This window comes from Hetaerina americana, unplaced genomic scaffold (assembly GCF_022747635.1).
Source record: "Hetaerina americana unplaced genomic scaffold, ioHetAmer1.1.p SCAF_7, whole genome shotgun sequence".
Lineage (NCBI taxonomy): Eukaryota > Metazoa > Arthropoda > Insecta > Odonata > Calopterygidae > Hetaerina > Hetaerina americana.
Window position 1 is genome coordinate 13,438,630 of NW_027287316.1, and position 20,946 is coordinate 13,459,575.

General features: G+C 45.8%; 1 protein-coding gene across 1 annotated transcript in view; it reads right to left on the bottom strand.

The window, feature by feature from the left end:
- Positions 1–15,833: 15,833 nt before the first annotated feature.
- The window catches only part of LOC139696278 (tRNA (guanine(10)-N(2))-methyltransferase homolog), a 29,222-nt gene continuing 24,109 nt past the window's right edge, over positions 15,834–20,946 (bottom strand). The window contains exons 9-12 of the mRNA XM_071594975.1: positions 19,100–19,218; positions 18,084–18,184; positions 17,284–17,413; positions 15,834–16,872 (exon numbers count right to left, since the gene is read on the bottom strand). Coding sequence (XP_071451076.1) covers positions 16,717–16,872; positions 17,284–17,413; positions 18,084–18,184; positions 19,100–19,218 — 506 coding nt within the window. The 3' untranslated portion in view covers positions 15,834–16,716. The remainder of the gene's footprint in view (positions 16,873–17,283; positions 17,414–18,083; positions 18,185–19,099; positions 19,219–20,946) is intronic.

A 20,946-nucleotide genomic window follows, 5' to 3' on the forward strand; every position in this document is an offset into this window, starting at 1 on the left:
AAGTAGTGTACCATCCCTGAGCTTCTTCACGCTCTTTGGGTCCCCAGGCACAATCTGTGATAACACTCTGCGAATTAAGAAGGGAGAAACCTTTTTCAAGGTCTCACCTTCCTTTGCACAAGACATAATTAAATAGCGCTTACATGCGCCGATACACTTTTCTCCCCCGCCGGTGTCCGGACGGGATCTTTTTAGTGGTGGAAAGGGTTTTTCCTCCATAATAAGAAATGATTCGTCCCTCGGCCTCCCCACCCGCCACGGAGCCACACATTTGGGACGCCACTCCGCCAAACCGGAGTGGTCGCCAGGGCTAACTCGAGGGATATAGCGCTTCTGGAGTGGTTGTCTGTTTCGGGGTGGATCTTCGGTGCAAGGGCCCACCAAAACCCTTACATCTCCGACCTCCCTACGCAGACCCCCACAACCTTGGCACTCGCCACCGGAGCGAAAACGCGACGGAAGCCGATTGACCGGGAGTGGCTAGCTCCCGGCCTCCCGTTTACACGAAATCCGGGGCCGAAGAGGGGTATCACTCCCCGGTCCATACAGGGCATCCGACACCCTGCTGGGAACCAGAAAGCTCACCCTCCAGGATCCCCTTTTCTCCCTTACGGGTCTCCAGGCACGGCAAACACCTGGGCGGATCGCAGGCCAGATGGTATGGCCGCTCACAGACAGTGGATCCACAGCACTGTCCGGACGCATCCCTTGCTGGCTTGGGGTTTGTTTTCGGGGTTTTCTCCCCGCCCTTTTAGTCGCCTCTTACGACAAGCAGGGATACTGAGGGAGTATTCTCTATCCCCCTACCCGCGGGGGGGTTATTGCCCTGAGTTTATTATTTTGCAGAGACTGCCAAGTCTCCTTCCACTGATGCAGGACCGAGTTCCGCAAGGCAGCCTTTACGTCCTCCATTGGAACCAAGGTGGAGTCGGTCTCGGGTTTTCGAAGGGCATCCTTCGCTGCCTGGTCAGCTTTTTCGTTACCTCTTATGCCGACGTGACCAGGAATCCATATAAAGGAGACCCTGTTACCCTTTCTCTGAAGGGACAACAGGGTATAATGGATCTCCTGGACTATCGGGTGCAAAGGTGCAAAGACCGATATAGATTTTAGGGCGCTCAACGAGTCTGTGCAGATGAGGAAAGAGCCATTGCTTTCTTTTATTTCTCCTAGGGCCGTCCTTATGGCTGACAGCTCGGCTGTGAAAATGCTGCAAGAAGTGTGCAGTTTTTTCCTCACGACTCCATGGTAGTGGGACACGACCGCATAGGCACATGCAGATTCTGACTTTGACCCGTCGGTGTAGACTGGGACAAAGTCAGAAATCGAGCCGAGGACGGCACTGAAGAGCTGCTGGTATTCGGAATCGGTCGTCTTGGCTTTGCGGCGTGCACTGGCAATGAGTTTAATATCCGGCATTGGCGTTAACCAAGGCGGGTACTTAGCATAGGAGACGGGGCATACTTGAGGAAATGTAAAATTTACCGCGTTAGTAAAATCATCAAAACGAACGGCAAAGGGCCTAGTTGCCCTTCTCCGCCTGTTAAATAAGTCTAAAAACCGTTGGTTAAAAACTATGTTAAAACAATGGTGGATTGTCTCTGATAAAATTTTACAGGCATAGTTGCCCATTAAAATCATCCTGCGGGTTTCCAACGGAGCCTCCCCTGCGTCTGCAAGTAAGCTTGGGACTGGGCTTGTTCTAAATGCCCCGGTGGCCAACCGTATCCCAGCATTGTGGACACATGTAAGTGGTCTCAAGTAACTCTCGTCCTGAGGAATACACTATGGAACCAAAGTCCAGTTTGGATCGCACCAAGCCTCTGTACAATAAAAGCATGCTGGTGCGGTCTGCTCCCCAAGTGGAGTGAGTTAAAAACTTTAAAACGTTGAGGGTTTGGCGACACCTCTCACGTAACACGCGGATATGCTCCCGCCAGTTCAGCTTTTGGTCCATGATCATGCCGAGAAAGCGGACGGACTCCACAAATGGAAGAATCCTACCCAACAGGGTTAGGGTCGGGGTAACGTGGTAACCGCGAAGACGGTGAAAGTGCACGCATTTCGTTTTCTCCATGGAGAAACGAAATCCGTTCTTTCGCGACCACTCTCCCAGTTTGTTTAGAGTCACCTGGGCTTGCCTGGAAGCGTTTGGCAGTCGTGTCGACCGGCAAAATATGGCTAGGTCGTCCACATAGAGCGATGCCATCACCGGGGCATTGATGCATTCCACCACGTCGTTGATGGCGATGGCAAATAACGTCACGCTCAGTACTGAACCCTGGGGTACCCCGTTCTCCTGTGTAAAAGATCGGGAAAAGTGCTTCCCAGTCCTTACTTTAAAAAGGCGATTGGTTAAAAAATTTCTGATAAATAGGGCCATGTTGCCTCTAAATCCCCACTTGTGGAACGTGTTGAGGATTCTCCATCGCCACACACTATCATAGGCCTTCTCCAGGTCGAAGAAGACTGCTATGACGTGTTGACGGTGGAGAAAGGCTTCCTGGATGAAGTTCTCAGTGCGAACCAGATGGTCTGTCGTGGACCTGCCACGCCGAAGCCGCACTGAGCGTCGGAGAGCAGGTGTCGACTCTCCAAGCACCACATGAGACGTCGGTTTACCATCCGTTCCATCACCTTGCACAGGCAGCTGGTGAGAGATATGGGACGGTAGTTGTTCGGGTCATTTTTGTCCTTGCCCTGTTTTGGGATTGGTATCACGATGGACTCTCGCCAGGCATTTGGAAAACTGCCCTCGTTCCAGAGTTGGTTGAGGGTATTTAGGACCTCCCCAATCGCGGTTTCCGGAATGTTCCGGAGAAATGCGTTGTGGATTTCGTCCGCCCCTGGCGAGGTGTAATGGGAGTCTTCGATGGCGGATTTAAGCTCCCAGGACGTGAAAGGCTCATTGTAATATTCGCTTGTAGGACCTGCACCAAAATTGAGAGGGACTCTCTCGCATCGCCTCTTCCGGTTCGCAAAGTCCGCGGCATAGCCCTCGTCACTGCTATTGGCCGCGAACTGACTGGCAAATATGTTGCTTATTTCGGCAGGTGAATTAACCACCCGGCCAGCAACAAGCAATGGCGAGATGACAAATGAGCCCTTGGACCCGGAGATTTTCTTGACTTTGTCCCATACCTGACCAAGTGGCGTGCGATGGTTGATGGTAGAGACGTATTCTATCCAGGAAGCCCTCTTGGCCTCCTTCACGGCCCTTCGAGCTCGCGCTCTCAGGCGGCGGTACGATGCCAGATTAGTTGCCGTGGGATATTTTCTAAAAATATTCAATGCTTTTTTCCTCGCCCGAATCGCCCGGTCGCATTCCCCGTTCCATCAAGGGACAGGAGCTCGATTTATATTCCCGGACGTACGAGGGATACTTTTGGTAGCTGCCGCCAACAGCGTTGAACTTAGTTTATCGACGTTGTGCAACGCGTCGAAACTTGCGTCGTGTTTATATGTAAACGTACGCTTGAAAAGTGGCCAGTCCGCACGGTTAATACGCCACTTTTCCGGAGGTTTTGAAATGGTGGGCGAAGAGTCTTCTTTAACGAGTAGAAGAGGAAAAATGTCACTCCCACAGAGATCGTTGTGGGTGGACATTTTCAGCTTTGGGGCTAGACTTCTTGAGCATAGACAAAGATCTATTGCTGAGAATTCCCCATTGACGCTGTTAAAACGGGTTTTTTCGCCGCTATTTAATAAAAACAGGTTAAAATCCTCAATAAAGTTGGATAAAATTCGACCTCTCCTATTACTTTGGGTTTCTGGCCCTCCCCAGAGAGGATCATGGGCATTAAAATCTCCCATCAAAATGAACGGCTGAGGAAGCTGGTGGACAAGGGCTTCAAGGTTCAGGCGAGTCACCGGTGCACCCTCTGGCAGATACACGTTGCATAACGTCATCCTCTCAGGGGTGTGCACCGTGACAGCGACGGCCTGGAATGGAGAGTTCAGTTGGACTCGCGAGGTGTAAAGGGCCTCACGGGCCGCAACTGCTACTCCCCCTTGGGCTCGCTGGCCACTTAGGTCATCCATTCTTAAAACAGTGAACCCCTTCAGAATACCCTTATCTTCAGCCTTAAAATGGGTCTCTTGGAGACAAATACAAGAGGGTTTAAAATCTTGGATTAAAATGGCCAGCTCCTCCTTGTGCCGATAAAAACCATTGCAGTTCCACTGCAGAATGGAACACATTTAAAATGTTAAATTAAAATAAATAAATAAATAAATATATAAATAAATAAGTTGACTAAAAAGGGAGATGACCAACCTTATTGAGGTTATCGCTTGAAGCGATGTTTCCTCTTCCACTCGTTTGCGAAGACCTCTGTATCAGAGATACTCTGGTCCTCTTCAATTACCTCCGGCTTCTTTGGCTTCACTGGAGGCGGCGGGGAAGGTGTATTCTCACGCCCTTTTGGCGTGTTCCCCTTGGTGGTTTTTAGTGGGCTCTTCTTTGAAGGGCCCACAGGAGTAGGTGGCTCCTTGTCCACCTTACTCTTTCCATCCTTCACCCTTTTGGGTTTAGGCACTTGCGTGTTTTCCATTGGGGATTCTTTCGGTATCTCCGTCTGCGTGGCGATGGTACACTTTACACATGGCGTGGTTGCAACGGAAGCAAAGGACCGGGAGAAAGTTGGAGCGATTAGTGCCCTGTATTTTCTCCTCGCTTCCGCATATGGGATTTTTTCCAGTGTTTTTATCTCCATGACTTTCCTCTCTTCTTTCATCTTCGGGCAATCACGAGAGTACACTGGGTGTGTACCCTCGCAATTGACACAAAGAGGTTCCGAAGAGCACTCTTTATCCTCGTGCGCGTCTTTGCCACAGCGCGGGCAGGTGGCCTTGCCCTCGCAGCGCGACGCGACATGGCCGAACCGTTGGCATTTGAAACAACGCACGGGATTTGGGATGAATGGCCTCACTGGTACCGATTCATAGCCCACAAACACCTTGTCGGGTAGTCTATCACGCGCAAACGTCAAGATCACGGAGGTGCTGTTTACGTTTTCTCCGTTGCGCCTTGTGGTGAGTCGACGACAATCAGTCACTCCCTGAGAGAACATTTCTCTCTTGATTTCTTCGATGTCCACGTATAGGAGGTCGTAGTGACTGATGACTCCCCGACAGGTGTTAAGAGTGCGGTGCACCTCCACCTTAATCGGAATGTCATGGAGCATTCCCATAGCAAGCAGTTTTTCACTTTGTGTATCGTTCAGGGTCTCTATAAGAAGTGTACCATCCCTGAGCTTCTTCACGCTCTTTGGGTCCCCAGGCACAATCTGTGACAACACTCTGCGAATTAAGAAGGGAGAAACCTTTTTCAAGGTCTCACCTTCCTTTGCGCAAGACATAATTAAATAGCGCTTACATGCGCCGATACACTTTTCTCCCCCGCCGGTGTCCGGACGGGATCTTTTTAGTGGTGGAAAGGGTTTTTCCTCCATAATAATTAATTATTCGTCCCTCGGCCTCCCCACCCGCCACGGAGCCACACATTTGGGACGCCACTCCGCCAAACCGGAGCGGTCGCCAGGGCTAACTCGAGGTTTATAGCGCTTCTGGAGTGGTTGTCTGTTTCGGGGTGGATCTTCGGTGCAAGGGCCCACCAAAACCCTTACATCTCCGACCTCCCTACGCAGACCCCCACACCCTTGGCACTCGCCACCGGAGCGAAAACGCGACGGAAGCCGATTGACCGGGAGTGGCTAGCTCCCGGCCTCCCGTTTACGCGAAATCCGGGGCCAAAGAGGGATATCGCTCTCCGGTCCATACAGGGCATCCGAAACCCTGCTGGGAACCAGAAAGATCACCCTCCAGGATCCCCTTCTCTCCCTTACGGGTCTCCAGGCACGGCAAACACCTGGGCGGATCGCAGGCCAGATGGTATGGCCGCTCACAGACAGTGGATCCACAGCACTGTCCGGACGCATCCCTTGCTGGCTTGGGGTTTGTTTTCGGGGTTTTCTCCCCGCCCTTTTAGTCTCCTCTTACGACAAGCAGGGATACTGCGGGAGTATTCTCTATCCCCCTACCCGCGGGGGGGCCGAACCATAGAACCCAGTAACGGAAGTAGTACTGAAAATACCCGAGTGGCCCCTATTCTCCTATACCCCTACCCACGTAGGGTTAAAGAAATCATCTCAAGTGCCGTTGCCGCCCTAGCAAAGCCGTCATGCGCAACTTACTTAAGTTTTCGCAACTCAACGCAAAGTTTACGCAACTTCGCAACATCAAACTAATATTCAGCATCAGTTCATTTTCGCGTCCTTGCGAGCCGGTATCATTGTCAAATGGCCAATTAAGTGTTCTTTCCGTTGCTTTACCATTCCTTAAGCAGACGGAGGATTCCGTTTTATCCAAGACCTCAGCCATTGGATTAAATATGTACGTAAACCGAAATTTCCATTGTTAGGTCCTGCCAGGGTCCTCAGCAATATTCCTAAGAACTCAGGCATGATTCAAATAGATTTAACCAGTGCATTCTATCAATTAACATCAACCTAAGGATATTTCATGGCATCCGGTACGGAGAGGAAACGTATGCATTTACCAGGCTCCCTATGGGCCAACCCTTAAGCCCCGCCATTTTGCAATGGACGGAGGACGCAATGTGCGTTCAAACGAAAATTCCCAGGGTACAGTGTAATCTACTTGGCCAGGCTCATCTACGCCCCTCAGAAAACATGTGGATTCCAGAGCATATCTGGGAAGCACCTTTGGTATCTCGCTTAAATTCTTTGCTACCGTAAATTCACCCTTATCTCTACTACCTCCAACAAATATCTGGGGGTTTTCACCGACACTACATGGAAAATCTTGCAGTTAACACCCAAAGCCATCAGAAGTCTTATCCCTCATCCCCATCATGTCACGCCTGAGGCAAACCGACATCAAAAGCAGCGGGGTACCTTGCCTGGGTCTCATTGATCCACCACCTCCCTACATGCCTAATATCATAAGTGTTCGCCCGTGAGGATTTCGCCTGGAAACAAATATTAGAATTAGACATCTTACACAAAGAAGTGTTCTTGGCTCAGCCATTAGCCGTCGTGCAAGTATATACGGACGCCACGCCGCATATAGGGGAGTCGCCATCCCAAAGTGGCAAGTGTCCCGATCATTCCCGGTTCCCGAAGGATGGCACATTTAGGAGACAGAGATGAATGCAACCCTGTATGGTCTACAAGAAACTATCTTCCTTTTAAATGATTTAAATCTGGCAAATTTTATTATCAACATGAATTAAGATAATAGAGCTGCGCTGAATAAATTGCATTGTGGTTGTGTGTATTATTCATTCATTAAAGAATTAGTCATAACTGGTGACCTGGTCTAGGGTTCCCACGGCCGAAAATCCAGCCGACGAGCCCCCTCGGGCCATGTCCGCTCCTTAATTTGTCAACGGCCTTTTGGTCGTGTATATATTACCACGCGTGTGCGATCGAGTGGGCAGTCGAAATCGGTCTTCAGTCGGGGTAGCTCGGGGCCAGCAGCTGCAGCAAACCAATGCCTGCGGCCGCCGACCGGTTTACTGGTGGAGTATGGACATCCCGGGCAGACGACGAGAATATCTGCGGGGCAGAAGGATCCATCAACGAGCGAGGATTGGACCGCGATATCAAGAGCTTCACACGGTCTATGAGGAAAAGCGCAGGGAACTGAAAAGAGCCATCAGAGCTGCCAAAGGAAAGAGCTGATACTGCTGCGAAGATGTTGAGCGTGACCCCTGAGGCAGAACGTACAAAACGGTCATGAACAATATCAAGCCCAGGGGTGCAGCAAGTCTATCTTGTCCAGACTTCCTCGACCGGGTTGCCCGACACACCTTCCCAAAACAGCAGTAGAGGGCGGCTGGAACAGGTTTAATGAGGCTTGAGGCTACAAAAGTGCCTGATGTTAGGGAAGCCGAATTGAGGGCGGCGGCTTCGAAGACTGTTGGATGTCTCCGGAACCAGACGGGGTGCCTGGCCTTGCCATTAAGACGGCTGCTCTCAACGCTCCTGGCCCATTAACGGAAACATTCAGCGAATTTCTGTGGGAAGGGTGCTTTCCGGTTGTGTGGAGAATGCAGAGGCTGTTACTCTTTCTGAAGGGACATAAACCACCTGGGGCGGCAGTAGTAGTAGTATTGAGCGTTTTAGGGTGCGTCGGCAGCTAAGGTCATTTTGAACCACTCATTAAAATTAAAATTCCTTTTTAATTAGGAATAAATAGCTACGATTAAATATATAAATGTTACCATCAAAAGGCATTAAAATTATGAGATCCAAAACTATAGCTGCCTCATTAAACCAGTTGCCCTTAAAAAATTTAAGACTAGATTTATGAACCCAGAGTCATCCCCTAAAATATAACTTAAGTCTCCCCTTATATTAAACATGTCTCTGGTCCTTTGGAATGTTCTACATTCCGTCAGGATATGTTTTATTGTAAGGGGTTGGAGGCACTCATTGCAGCGGGGCTGTTCTTTTGCCTCCGCAAAGAGGTACGAATGAGTGAGGGCAGAGTGCCCTATTCTCAGGCGCGTAATCGTGACCTCTTCCCTCCGAATGTTCCGGATGGAAGAGGACCATGGTGAAACGACCGGTTTTATTGCCCTGAGTTTATTATTTTGCAGACTGCCAAGCCTCCTTCCACTGATGCAGGACCGAGTTCCGCAAGGCAGCCTTTACGTCCTCCATTGGAACCAAGGTGGAGTCGGTCTCGGGTTTTCGAAGGGCATCCTTCGCTGCCTGGTCAGCTTTTTCGTTACCTCTTATGCCGACGTGACCAGGAGTCCATATAAAGGAGACCCTGTTACCCTTTCTCTGAAGGGACAACAGGGTATAATGGATCTCCTGGACTATCGGGTGCATAGGTGCAAAGACCGATAAAGATTTTAGGGCGCTCAACGAGTCGGTGCAGATGAGGAAAGAGCCATTACTTTCTTTTATTTCTCCTAGCGCCGTCCTTAGGGCTGACAGCTCGGCTGTGAAAATGCTGCAAGAAGTGTGCAGTTTTTTCCTCGCGACTCCATGGTAGTGGGACACGACCGCATAGGCACATGCAGATTCTGACTTTTAACCATCAGTGTAGACGGGGACAAAGTCAGAAAGTTAGCAGACGGCACTGAAGAGCTGCTGGTATTCGGAATCGGTCGTCTTGGCTTTGCGGTGTGCATTGGCAATGAATTTAATATCCGGCATTGGCGTTAACCAAAGCGGATACTTAGCATAGGAGACGGGGCATACTTGAGGAAATGTAAAATTTACCTCGTTAATAAAATCATTAAAACGAACGGCAAAGGGCCTAGTTGCCCTTCTCCGTCTGTTAAATAAGTCTAAAAACCGTTGGTTAAAAACTATGTTAAAACAAGGGTGGTTTGTCTCTGATAAAATTTTACAGGCATAGTTGCCCATTAAAATCATCCTGCGGGTTTCCAACGGAGGCTCCCCTGCGTCTGCAAGTAAGCTTGGAACTGGGCTTGTTCTAAATGCCCCGGTGGCCAACCGTATCCCAGCATTGTGGGCACATGTAACTGGTTTCAAGTAAGACTCGTCCTGAGGAATACACTATGGAACCATAGTCCAGTTTGAATCGCACCAAGCCTCTGTACAATAAAAGCATGCTGGTGCGGTCTGCTCCCCATGTGGAGCGAGTTAAAAACTTTAAAACGTTGAGGGTTTGGCGACACCTCTCACGTAACACGCAAATATGCTCCCGCCAGTTCAGCTTTTGGTCCAGGATTATGCCGAGAAAGCGGACGGACTCCACAAATGGGAGAATACTACCCAACAGGGTTAGGGTCGGGGTAACGTGGTAACCGCGAGGACGGTGAAAGTGCACGCATTTCGTTTTCTCCGTGGCGACCACTCCCAGTTTATTTGGAGTCACCTGGGCTTGCCTGGAAGCGTTTGTCAGTCGTGTCGAACGGCAAAATATTGCTAGTTCGTCCACGTACAGCGATGCCATCACCCGGGCATTGATGCATTTCACTACGTCGTTGATGGCTATGGCAAATAACATCACGCTGAGCACTGAACCCTGGGGTACCCCGTTCTCCTGTGTAAAAGATTGGGATAAGTGCTTCCCAGTCCTTACTTTAAAAAGGCGGTTGGTTAAAAAATTTCTGATAAATAGGGCCATGTTGCCTTTAAATCCCCATAGTGCAATGTGTTAAGCATTCTCCATCGCCACACACTATCATAGCCTTCTCCAGGTCGAAGAAGACTGCTATGACGTGTTGACGTTGGAGAAAGGCTTCCTGGATGAAGTTCTCAGTGCGAACCAGATGGTCTGTCGTGGACCTGCCACGCCGAAAGCCGCACTGAGCGTCGGAGAGCAGGGGTCGGCTCTCCAAGCACCACATGAGACGTCGGTTTACCATCCGTTCCATCACCTTGCACAGGCAGCTGGTGAGATATATGGGACGGCAGTTATTCGGGTCATTTTTGTCCTTGCCCTGTTTTGGGATTGGTATCACGATGGACTCTCGCCAGGCATTTGGAAAACTGCCCTCGTTCCAAAGTTGGTTGAGGGTATTTAGGACCTCCCCAATCGCAGTTTCCGGAATGTTCCGGAGAAAAGCGTTGTGGATTTCGTCCACCCCTGGCGTGGTGTTATGGGAGTCTTCGATGGCAGATTTAAGCTCCCAGGGCGTGAATGGCTCATTGTAATATTCCCGTGTAGGACCAGCACCAAAATTGAGAGGGACTCCCTCGCATCGCCTCTTCATGTTCGCAAAGTCCGCGGCATAGCCCTCGTCACTGCTATTGGCCGCGAACTGACTGACAAATATGTTGCTTATTCGGCAGGTGAAGTAACCACCCGGCCAGCAACAAGCAATGGCGAGATGAAAAATGAGCCCTTGGACCCGGAGATTTTCTTAACTTTGTCCCATACCTGACCAAGTAGCGTGCGATGGTTGATGGTAGAGACGAATTCTATCCAGGAACCCCTCTTGGCCTCCTTGACGGCCCTTCGAGCTCGCGCTCTCAGGCGGCGGTACGATGCCAGATTAGTTGCCGTGGGATATTTTTTAAAAATATTCAACGCTTTTTTTCCTCGCCCGGATCGCCCTGTCGCATTCCCCGTTCCACCAAGGGACAGGAGCTCGATTAAGATTCCCGGAGGAATACTTTTCGTAGCTGCCGCCAAGAGCGTTGAACTTAGCATCCTCTTGCCGACCGCTCTGCATACTCGACAGCTGGATTATTTCCGTCAGGTTAGAGGCTGTCGTAGGCCGGAGATGTCTCCGACCACCAGTATGGTTTCAGGAGTCGTTCAACCATTGACGCTATAGGCCGTGTCGTTCGTCCGGCCACGGACATCATCAGTGGTGGAAGAAGCGCAAGGCGAATGTACGCAATCTTGATAATTGTATACAACGGCCTGCTCAGACAACTGCTCCCAGGGGGATTTCAACGGTAGCCTTTACGGATGATATGGCACTGGTCGTGATCACTAGGAGTGTGGAGGAGATCCAGTACCTTACTGATCGTTCCATGAAACAGGTGGCTGACTGGATGAAGGACCACGGACTGAGTTTCGTGGCAAGGAAATCTGTGCTCATAGCACGCACCAAGGCCAGACAATGACACCATGGTGGACGGCAAGGCAATACAAACGGTTGACGCGATTAAGTACCTGGGGGTGATCCTCGAGGGAAGGCCTAAGTTCAGGGAACACCTCCAGGACGCGTTTGCAAAGGCATCGAAGGTGTCCCAAGCTTTGGCGGGTACGAGTTTAATGCCCAACATTGGAGGACCAAAGGAACCTCGGCGGAGTCTCCTCGCTCCTGTAAGGGGCACCAATATGGGCCGGTGCACTCGTCGCTAACGGAAGCTATGAAGCAGCCTGCCGATGGGCTTATAGAACGGTAGCGCTTAGGGTGACACGAGACTACCGTTCGGTATCTAGCATTGCCCTCTTGGTGATTAAGGGACTTTCCTCCGTAGATCTTCTGGCAGAAGAACGGGCCAGGAACTATGAAGAGGCGTGGCGGGGAACTTTAGTCGCATCAAGCGGATTGAAGAAAGAAGAGTTGCAGCAACGTCAGCAGATCGATAGGGTCAAGATAATATCAGGAGTGCCCTAAGACGGCATGACCGCCCTCCCGAAAAATACCTAACGGCGGTTCCCGGGGGCTATAACTATTCAGAAGATGTAAAAAAACAATCCTCAACCCAACCAATCCCACCAAATCCTCAGAATTGAGAAGTTGAATCAAGAATCCAAATATTATCATTACTCGAGCGATATTGTGCTTCAGGAGTAGTTGTTTCGGGGTGGATCTTTGATGAAAGGGTCCACCAAAACCATTGCATCTCCGACCCCTCTGAGCAGACCCCCACAACCTATGGAACTCGCCACCGCAGCGAAAACGCGACGGAATCAAGATTGACCGGGAGAGGCTAGCCTCCCGGTCTCCCGTTTAAACGAAATCCGGGGCTGAAGAGGGGTATAAGCTCCCCTCTCCATACAGGGTATCCGAAATCCTGCTGGCAACCAGAAAGCTCACCGACAAGGTTTCCGTTCTCTTCTTTCTGGGTCTCAAGGCATGGCAAACACCTGGGCGGATCGCAAGCCAGACGGTATGGCCGCACACAGTGGATCTACTGAACTGCCCACACGCATGCCTTGGCTGGGGGGCTTGTTTTCTGAGTTTCTTCCCCACCCTTGTAGTCGCCTCTTACGACAAGCAGGGATACTGCGGGAGTATTCTCCATCCCCCTACCCACAGGGGTTCCTCATTTGAAGTTACTTTCACAATCTTTCCACCTTAATATCACGGAAGTACAATTTAGCACTTGAAAACTCAAACTGAATTACTTGGAAAGGACTAACATTATGAATGCAACAGACCTAGTTTTTAGCTACATCCATTTCCAGTGTAACTATATGCATGAAATCCTAGCAGTATTTTTTATTTACAGATGCCTAATTAATTGGCTCAATTGAAACAGAACCAAATATTCACGACCAATCCCTTTAAAAGGAGTCCAGCAAGGGATTTAAATTCCTAAAGCTCTTTCAGATATGCTTAGGAGATTTAACTTCTAAGACTGAGGGAAACTATAATTCTGCAGTTCCAGACTTTCTCACTGGTGAACAGGCAGGAATCAACTTGCTCCACAGCCCTTATAATGCAGTAATCATGCAGCCAACAAACTACTGTGATGATAAGGGCATAATACAATCTCAGGAAGCTGCCATGCTGATTGAAATAAATCACAAGTCACCATGATTTTTGGCCTTCTAAATATCCACTTAAGTGAAATCCATATCAGCCCCATTTTTTCTAGTGTGTCCAAGATGCAAGGATAACTATCCAAGGAAAAATTCCAATGCAATGCATATACATTGGGGAGACATGGAGAACATTCAAAATAAAAAAATACAAATACACTTCTCAATTCACAAGACTTACTGATACAATAACATCATAGTGAATTCTAACCTTAATCTTACACAATTACAAAACAGGTTGAATATTAAATCTCTGCACACTTAGATTAGATATATGCACACTTGCAGATACCCCTAGTGAATGAGCTATTGTACCCTTCCTGATCTCCTGTTCCTCATTACATTACAGCCACCTCCCTCAACCATGCAATGATCTGAAGCCCACGTGAGATGCTCATCAGTCCTTCCCCCAGACATTGCCTCGCATGCCACTCCATCAACCCCTCTCCCACGGTGTTTATATACCCTACATATTAATGTATATTTACCTGATGATGCCACAGTGATGAAACCAAGGTCATTAATAAATAATAATTGCTGGGTTTAATGTTCTTCTACAATGGAAAACTTCCACCAATTAACAGCTTCCATAGGGGTAATCTCTAAAGGTAGTAGATTAAGGTGAGGTGACTGACAGCTCAAGTTATTTGTGCCATTCGGTATGGATGAAAGCGTGGTCAGAAACCCAGAATTAGCCACTCTTAAAGGTGCCAATGGGTCCACAGTTTAACTTCACATCCAACGTACTCACTTCAAGTACTTTCCAAAAGATACCTAAGGTAGTGATCAGGATACCATTAAAAAAGATCTGCCATCTCCAGGGCTTGAACCCAGGCCCTTTAGGAAGCTGGCAAGCAAGCCACCGCACCGCCCCAATCCCCAAGTGGTCTTTTCTCAGGAGTATTTTCTTCAACCACACCAAAAAAATCTCCATCCCACAGCATGTGGGGTACTCATGGCTGAGATTAGTATATGCCATGTAATTACAAGGAGTAGACACATCCCATAACTGCCAATGCGCCTTCAGAAAAATATTATAAATACCTCTACCACCCATTTAGTGTCCCCCTTGTAATGACCACCACTATGCTTCCATCATGAAGTGCCATTGAGGAAGACAAACCACGATTATTCTTCGTGAGTAATATTTATCAATACATTTTGATTGAGTAACTATTTTGTAAGTAGCATCTCTTCTAACACCAAGATCGATTGGTTAATATTTTCAATTGCAGCAATACAATAGAGCCTGCAACATAAGTACAATGGTTTGACATGTGATATCAAGGTTCACCCCACATTAAATTAAGTTCAACGGCAAATTAAGTTCAACGTTCAGGAAACTGTGGAAGCTCCTTTCTCTGTACAGCCTCAGGTTAAACATGAAGTCCTGATATAAAAACATGCATTAAGATGTTGGGGTGGGTCAGCAAGGGCAGTCATGGATTAGAATACAAAACAATCTGAGGAGTTCAATCATACTGTATTCACTAATCTTTCACGCCTTCATGTAAATTTGTGTCAGCTGTTCATGCTAAATCATGCAAAATTATGCCATGTTCATTCCACTGCTGTTGAACCTGGAAATTTCAGATACTCGGGTCTTGGAACTGGGTTGCAACCATGTGGACTTTTTCAACAGCCCTAGTTTGTTCAATAGGAAGAGAACAATCATTGCCCTCCTTCAATATTATGAAACACTTTTCTCAGTTACAAACCCATTTACTGTATTCTCTTGTATCACTACACCAAACTAGTACACGGATAATTAAAATACTTCTTTGAAAGAAATATATCCAACAAAATTGTGTACATTGTTTGAGAATTTTCATAAAAATATACAGAAAAATCTAGCTGAACTCATAATTAATGTTTGGGCTTAGTTCACCACTCTCTCCTAAAGAGCTGCAGTTGTATTTGTTAAGGCAGTGTTATTATTGCCACCAAATTTTTTACTATTAGGTCAATTTAGACTACCCAAGCCAATACGGTGGCGGTGGGGTAACGTCCTTGTCTGCCATTCCAAGGGTCGCTGGTTCGATTCCGGCCTGGGTGAGTTTCCCTCCATCTAGGGCTTGGGTGTTTGTAAATGTGACCATTGTTATCGCTGTTAATAGTTTGATGTAAAGGTCAAAATGTGCTGTTTTCGGACTAATACTGAATAAATAAATAAATAAATAAATACAGGATGCCCCATATCAATAAAACCACAGCATTCACAACCTATGGCAAATGAGATTTAACCTCATCGAAACCATTTGTTAGCAACTCATCCTATGCTTTCAACCATTTCTAATGGCTAAGAAATCTAATTACTTAAGTCTTGTCACTGACATCATTCAAACTCCCTAGAAATATGTGAAGCATCAAAGTTATAAAACATCTGTGCTGCAATGAGAAAAAAATATAACTCATGAATACTCAAGTGAAATAACCAATCTGTCATAACATACGTGGTAGTAAAATACAAATCCCACAAACAACACTTGAGCAGGTTACTCTTACCTCAAGTACAAGAATAAGTCCAATAACTTGACAGTATGATTATGGAGGACACCCAAAAGCGCAACCAAATATTAAAAAGAGGACTAAAAATTACTGAGATTGCAATACCATAAAATTAACCTTCCTGGAAAATTCAGAAAGCTGTAAAAATATCTAATGGTTCACAGCATTAAAGTAAATAAAAGTAGAGGAAAGAAATAAAGGGTAAAGAGAGGCAAGAGGCAAGGAAGAGGAGAGGAAGAAAATCACAGAGGTAAACCTTCAATTAGAGACCACACCTTCCTTGAAAAAGCAGAAGGCCGCCAAAATATCCAATCGTTCACATCATTAAATTAAATAACAGTATATCACAATACAAAAATGTATTATTATATCATAAAAAGTGGAATCACTGATCATTCTTCAGGAAGTCCAGTCAAACCAAAAGCACTCTCTAAGGGAGAATCTTTCCATTCACAGTGCACTTGTAGAATTAAAAAACATCTTCATAACAAAGTTGCAGCTTACCAAGTCTTGCGTGATTTTATCACCTCAAACATTTCCTTCTGATATACCAACCAAACAATTTTTACAACGAGTAACAGGGTGTCAGGAGTACAATACCAGTATGTATGCATCCAAGGTGCATTATGTATTTTATTGTAGATTCACAGGGTAACGCAGACATAATTTCTTCATAGCCCAGCTGAAGTAAATGCAGGCATAACAATGCTCATGTTTCACCGGGCACTGCAGTATGGAAATATAACAGGAAGGCAATCACCTCTTTCTTAAATTTCTCTTTTTCCAATTACACACCAGCAATGAACACTCACACACACGTCACAATACACCATTAAGGTCACCTTCATCATGGTATATTTTATGTGCAGGATAGCAAAAAAATCTGTTAACAATGCAATGCTCCCAATCAGATAAAAATATGTTCACATTTTCCCTTTGTGATGTTGAATGACATCCACTATTTCTTCCGGTTCAACACTTGCCCAAACTTTCAATGTCTTTTCCATTGCACTTTGAATCTGAAACTTGAGCGTGTTCTGATTGCCTTAATTGGTTAAAGTAGCATGCCCGGAATGCCTTGTTGTCAAACCGCCCACCCTCAGCACCCCCTTCGGCAGCACCTCCCATCTATGATATAAACATAAGGATTAGGAGCAGCTAGTGGGCAGAGATGAAAAAATCCAAATATTAATCAAGACATGTTCATACATTTAATTACAGTTGAATTCAAGACATTCCCAACAAATAATTACACATTTTCAGAGCTAAATAAAATTTAAAATGAAATACAAAAGATTACTTGGAAAGGTGAATAATTTCAAATCTACACATCATTGTCTTCTTTAGACAAAGCTGAATGTGCTACCTTGGTCATTCCGCTTCTCATAGTACATCAACAGCTCTTGAATGATGTCATAAATGAAGACTGGCCTACGATTTTTTTGGCTTTTTTGAAGCCATTCAAGAGTGAAACCAAAAGAATTCAAAATTAAAGTAGATTTTGGCAGAGAGAAGGGAAGTAGTGGTTGGCAGGCATACCTCGGCAGTCTTCTCATAGGTGAGTAGACGTCGACTCGAGTGAGCAGACAGCACCTGTTCTGAATTGGCGACCAGAGTGAGGCACTTGTGCTTTGGCAAGTCTTCTTCGCTCCCATCACGGTAATCACTCCTTCAATTACAAGGTAGGACCAAAATTAAAGTAGAGTCATGAATGCTAAGAACTAGAAAACCACCCACCCTATTCAATGCATTTCCATGGCCAGTACAAAAACCCTTCAACTTCCTCCCCAATTCCTTACACCACCACGACATAAAACAAGCTCAGGATGCTAGGGCACCATAAATAAAATTTAGAATGGGTAGCAATATCATTTTACTTTCATGGACAGATGGACTCGCATAAATAGATGGTTTTCTCTTTAGATGCTAACTTTTCCTAAATGTTGACAAAATTGTGAATTTTCTTGTAACCAGACCAGCATGCAAAGCACCATTTTAATGGAACAAATTTGAAAATAAAAAATTGCATGCTTTCTCTGACCTTGCAGGTTCTTCTTCAGTGAAACAGGGAAGGAAAGACCACCAAATAAGTTGCATGCATTAAGAAAAGATTACCTCTTCTAACAAAAAGATATTTGATAAAATGTTAGAAACAACATTCATGAAAACTGGTAATCCAAATTAGGAGTAACTGAAAGTCAAAATCATTTCATTTTCAAGGTGTGACTAAACAGTCCAGTCACCAAACAGATAACTTGAACATGCCATTTTAAAGGTCTACAATAATGAAGAGTATGGATTTCTACACTTGATTTAAGCAAAAAATTCTCATGAAATACCTTATTATTGGTATCCAGAACACAAGCCTTCCCCCAAGCTTTAAGTGATGAGCAGCAAACCTCAGGAGATCATGGAATATCTGTTTGAGGGAGTAGACGACCTGAGGGCAGGAAAACAGAAACAACAAAATGTATCACTTTTTAAATAGTGAAATTAGATTTCTACCTTAGTTGCTTGCTTTATGCAGAATTCGATTGCCTTGTCAAATAATACTATTAGAATATACAATACCATGAATTGTTGACATCAATTCATTCAATTCCTTGAGTGCAGTAGAAACACATACTAGTTACTTTTGGGAGAATAAAATTTATTTCTCATTGATTAATGTAGATTTTGATTTTTAAATGAAAATGCCAAAGATTTTGGAATTAAACAGAAACATGCTTTTGAAATACACCTCGGTAGAGTTCATAAGAATGGCACCTTCTCATATTTCTCAGCTGCCCATTTATCTTTGGTAAAAATCAAGGAAAACCGAATACGAACTACTAATGAGTTAGTACAAGCTGGCTCATAGTCCTGAAAAGTATCCTTACTCATTGCAAGATGAGGCCTCTCATATTTCTGGTTACATTTGTATCAAGAGACAGAGAACAGACCTCATTCTTTTAAATATTTTTTGCCCCAATGGACAATTTAGGCACTAGTAACCCTCTTCATAACAAAACCAAAATGCGCACAATAAAATCTGAATCCGATCTGCTCAGTGATCACTCAACTTGGATGTAGATGAGCACCTAGTGGTTTCAACTGGATTTGGGTCCAGAATCATCTGTGCTGTTAACAAATGCCTTATCACCTGGACCAACACACCTAACCTCACCAAATCTACACAAGGTCCCTTGGGCTAGAATGCGTCACCTGCAGCATTGAAAATCATCAGGTGACATGACAGAGGACACTATATGTGAATAAAAAATGCTAAGGCGGGCAATTTAAGATAGCAGGCTTCACTGAAGATGTTGAACATGCATCATTTAGTGGACAACAGCTCAGCCACTGCCCATTTTACCTTGGACGGGACGTGGCCAGCCAACAGGTGTTCTTCACTGATGCGATACTCCTCATCCTCTTCACCTGGCTTCACCGCCCTCCCAATGCGCTCCGCTGCCTCCCTTATGCCATAAGGAGCTGCAAAGAAAAAACAAATCCAAACAGTCAGGATCATAATTATTGCAACAACATTCGAGGAATGAGAAATTGATTTATCTAAGTGTATTAAGTCATGGGAGGGGGAATTGTGCCGAAAAGAGCATGCTTGAAAAAGCAGAGGGGACAGGGGAGTGTATGGACACCAGACCTGCCTAATTACTCGCATTGACAAATTCCAAAGAAACTGCGGGAGATGCCGCAACAGTAACTTTCAACGGAGTCATCCGCTAATGTGCATTTCAAAGCAAAAATTTCAGAGAGTAAAAATCATTTGCCTTGACCGGGATCCCGGTCAAGGCAAATGATTTTTACTCTCTGAAATTGTTGTATTTCTTGCATTGACTCTGAACCCCATGGGCAATTACAACATTCCCTGCTCAGGATAATTTTTCCAAATGGTGAAATATCATGGTTCCACACATACTACCTTGATCAAAAATTTCCCGGAATTTATTCAGAAAATTAAAAATACAAGTTTATTCATCTAAATCTATATTGTCCCCTTCAAAGTAATCCCCATCGACTGCAACACACTTATGCCAGCGCTTGATCCAATCCTCGAAACATTTTTTATATTCGGTTTTCGGTATGTCCATCAGTGCTTCCTGCGATTTTTCCATTACTTCCTCTCGGCTGCTAAAACGCGTTCCCCGTAATGGTTTTTTAACTCGATTGAACAGAAAGAAGTCACAGGGAGCCAAATCAGGTGAATTCGGTGGCTGTTGGATGGTATTTGTTGCATTTTTCGTCAAAAAATTACGAATAATGATAGCACTGTGCGACGGTGCGTTATCATGGTGCAAAATCCACGAGTTTTCTGCCCACATTTCTGGTCTCTTTCGGCGAATTGCTTCACGCAAACGTCTCATAACGCCCAAATAATACTCTTTGTTTACTGTCTGGCCTTCTGGCAAAAATTCATGATGCACTACACCGTTGTAATCCATGAAAACCGTCAGCATTGCCTTCTTTTTTGACTGAAAACGACGTGGTTTTTTTGGTCTCGGCTCATTTGGTGAACGCCATTCACTTGCCTGATGTCTGGATTGCGTGTCGTACTCATAAACCCACGTCTCGTCTCCAGTAATGATCCTTTTGATGAATGTGGGATCGGATTCAGCCTCGCAAATCATGTCTTTTGCGACGTCAACACGGTCTCTTTTTTGCATGAAATTGAGGTCTTTTGGCATGCTACACGACGGAAACCCAAATCATTAACCACAATGTCTTGGGCGGATCCATAGGCAATGTTCAAGTCCTCCGCTATTTCTCTGATGGTTAATTTGCGGTTATTGACCAACATTTCTTTTACTTTATCAATTTTTTCACCGACTTTCGATGTCGATGGTCTGCCACTGCGTTCATCATCTTCGATTGACTCACGACCACTTCTGAACCGCTCGTGCCACTGGTAAACGACCGTTTTTTTAGAGAATCGTTGCCGAAACACTTTTCCAACATTTCCAACGTCCGTGCGCCACTAAATCCGTTTTTTACGCAAAATTTAATACAAGTTCGTTGTTGCAAATTTAAATCCATTTCTGAAATTGTAAAAAATCGCCAACACACACAGAGATAGATGTACTCTTGGCTACGTAACTTTTGCAAATGTCAAGTTATGACACTAAGATTTAAAGGGAATATCAACAACAGATGTACCAATTTAACAAAAAAAACAGAACTCAAATCAGAACGATGGGAGCGCCA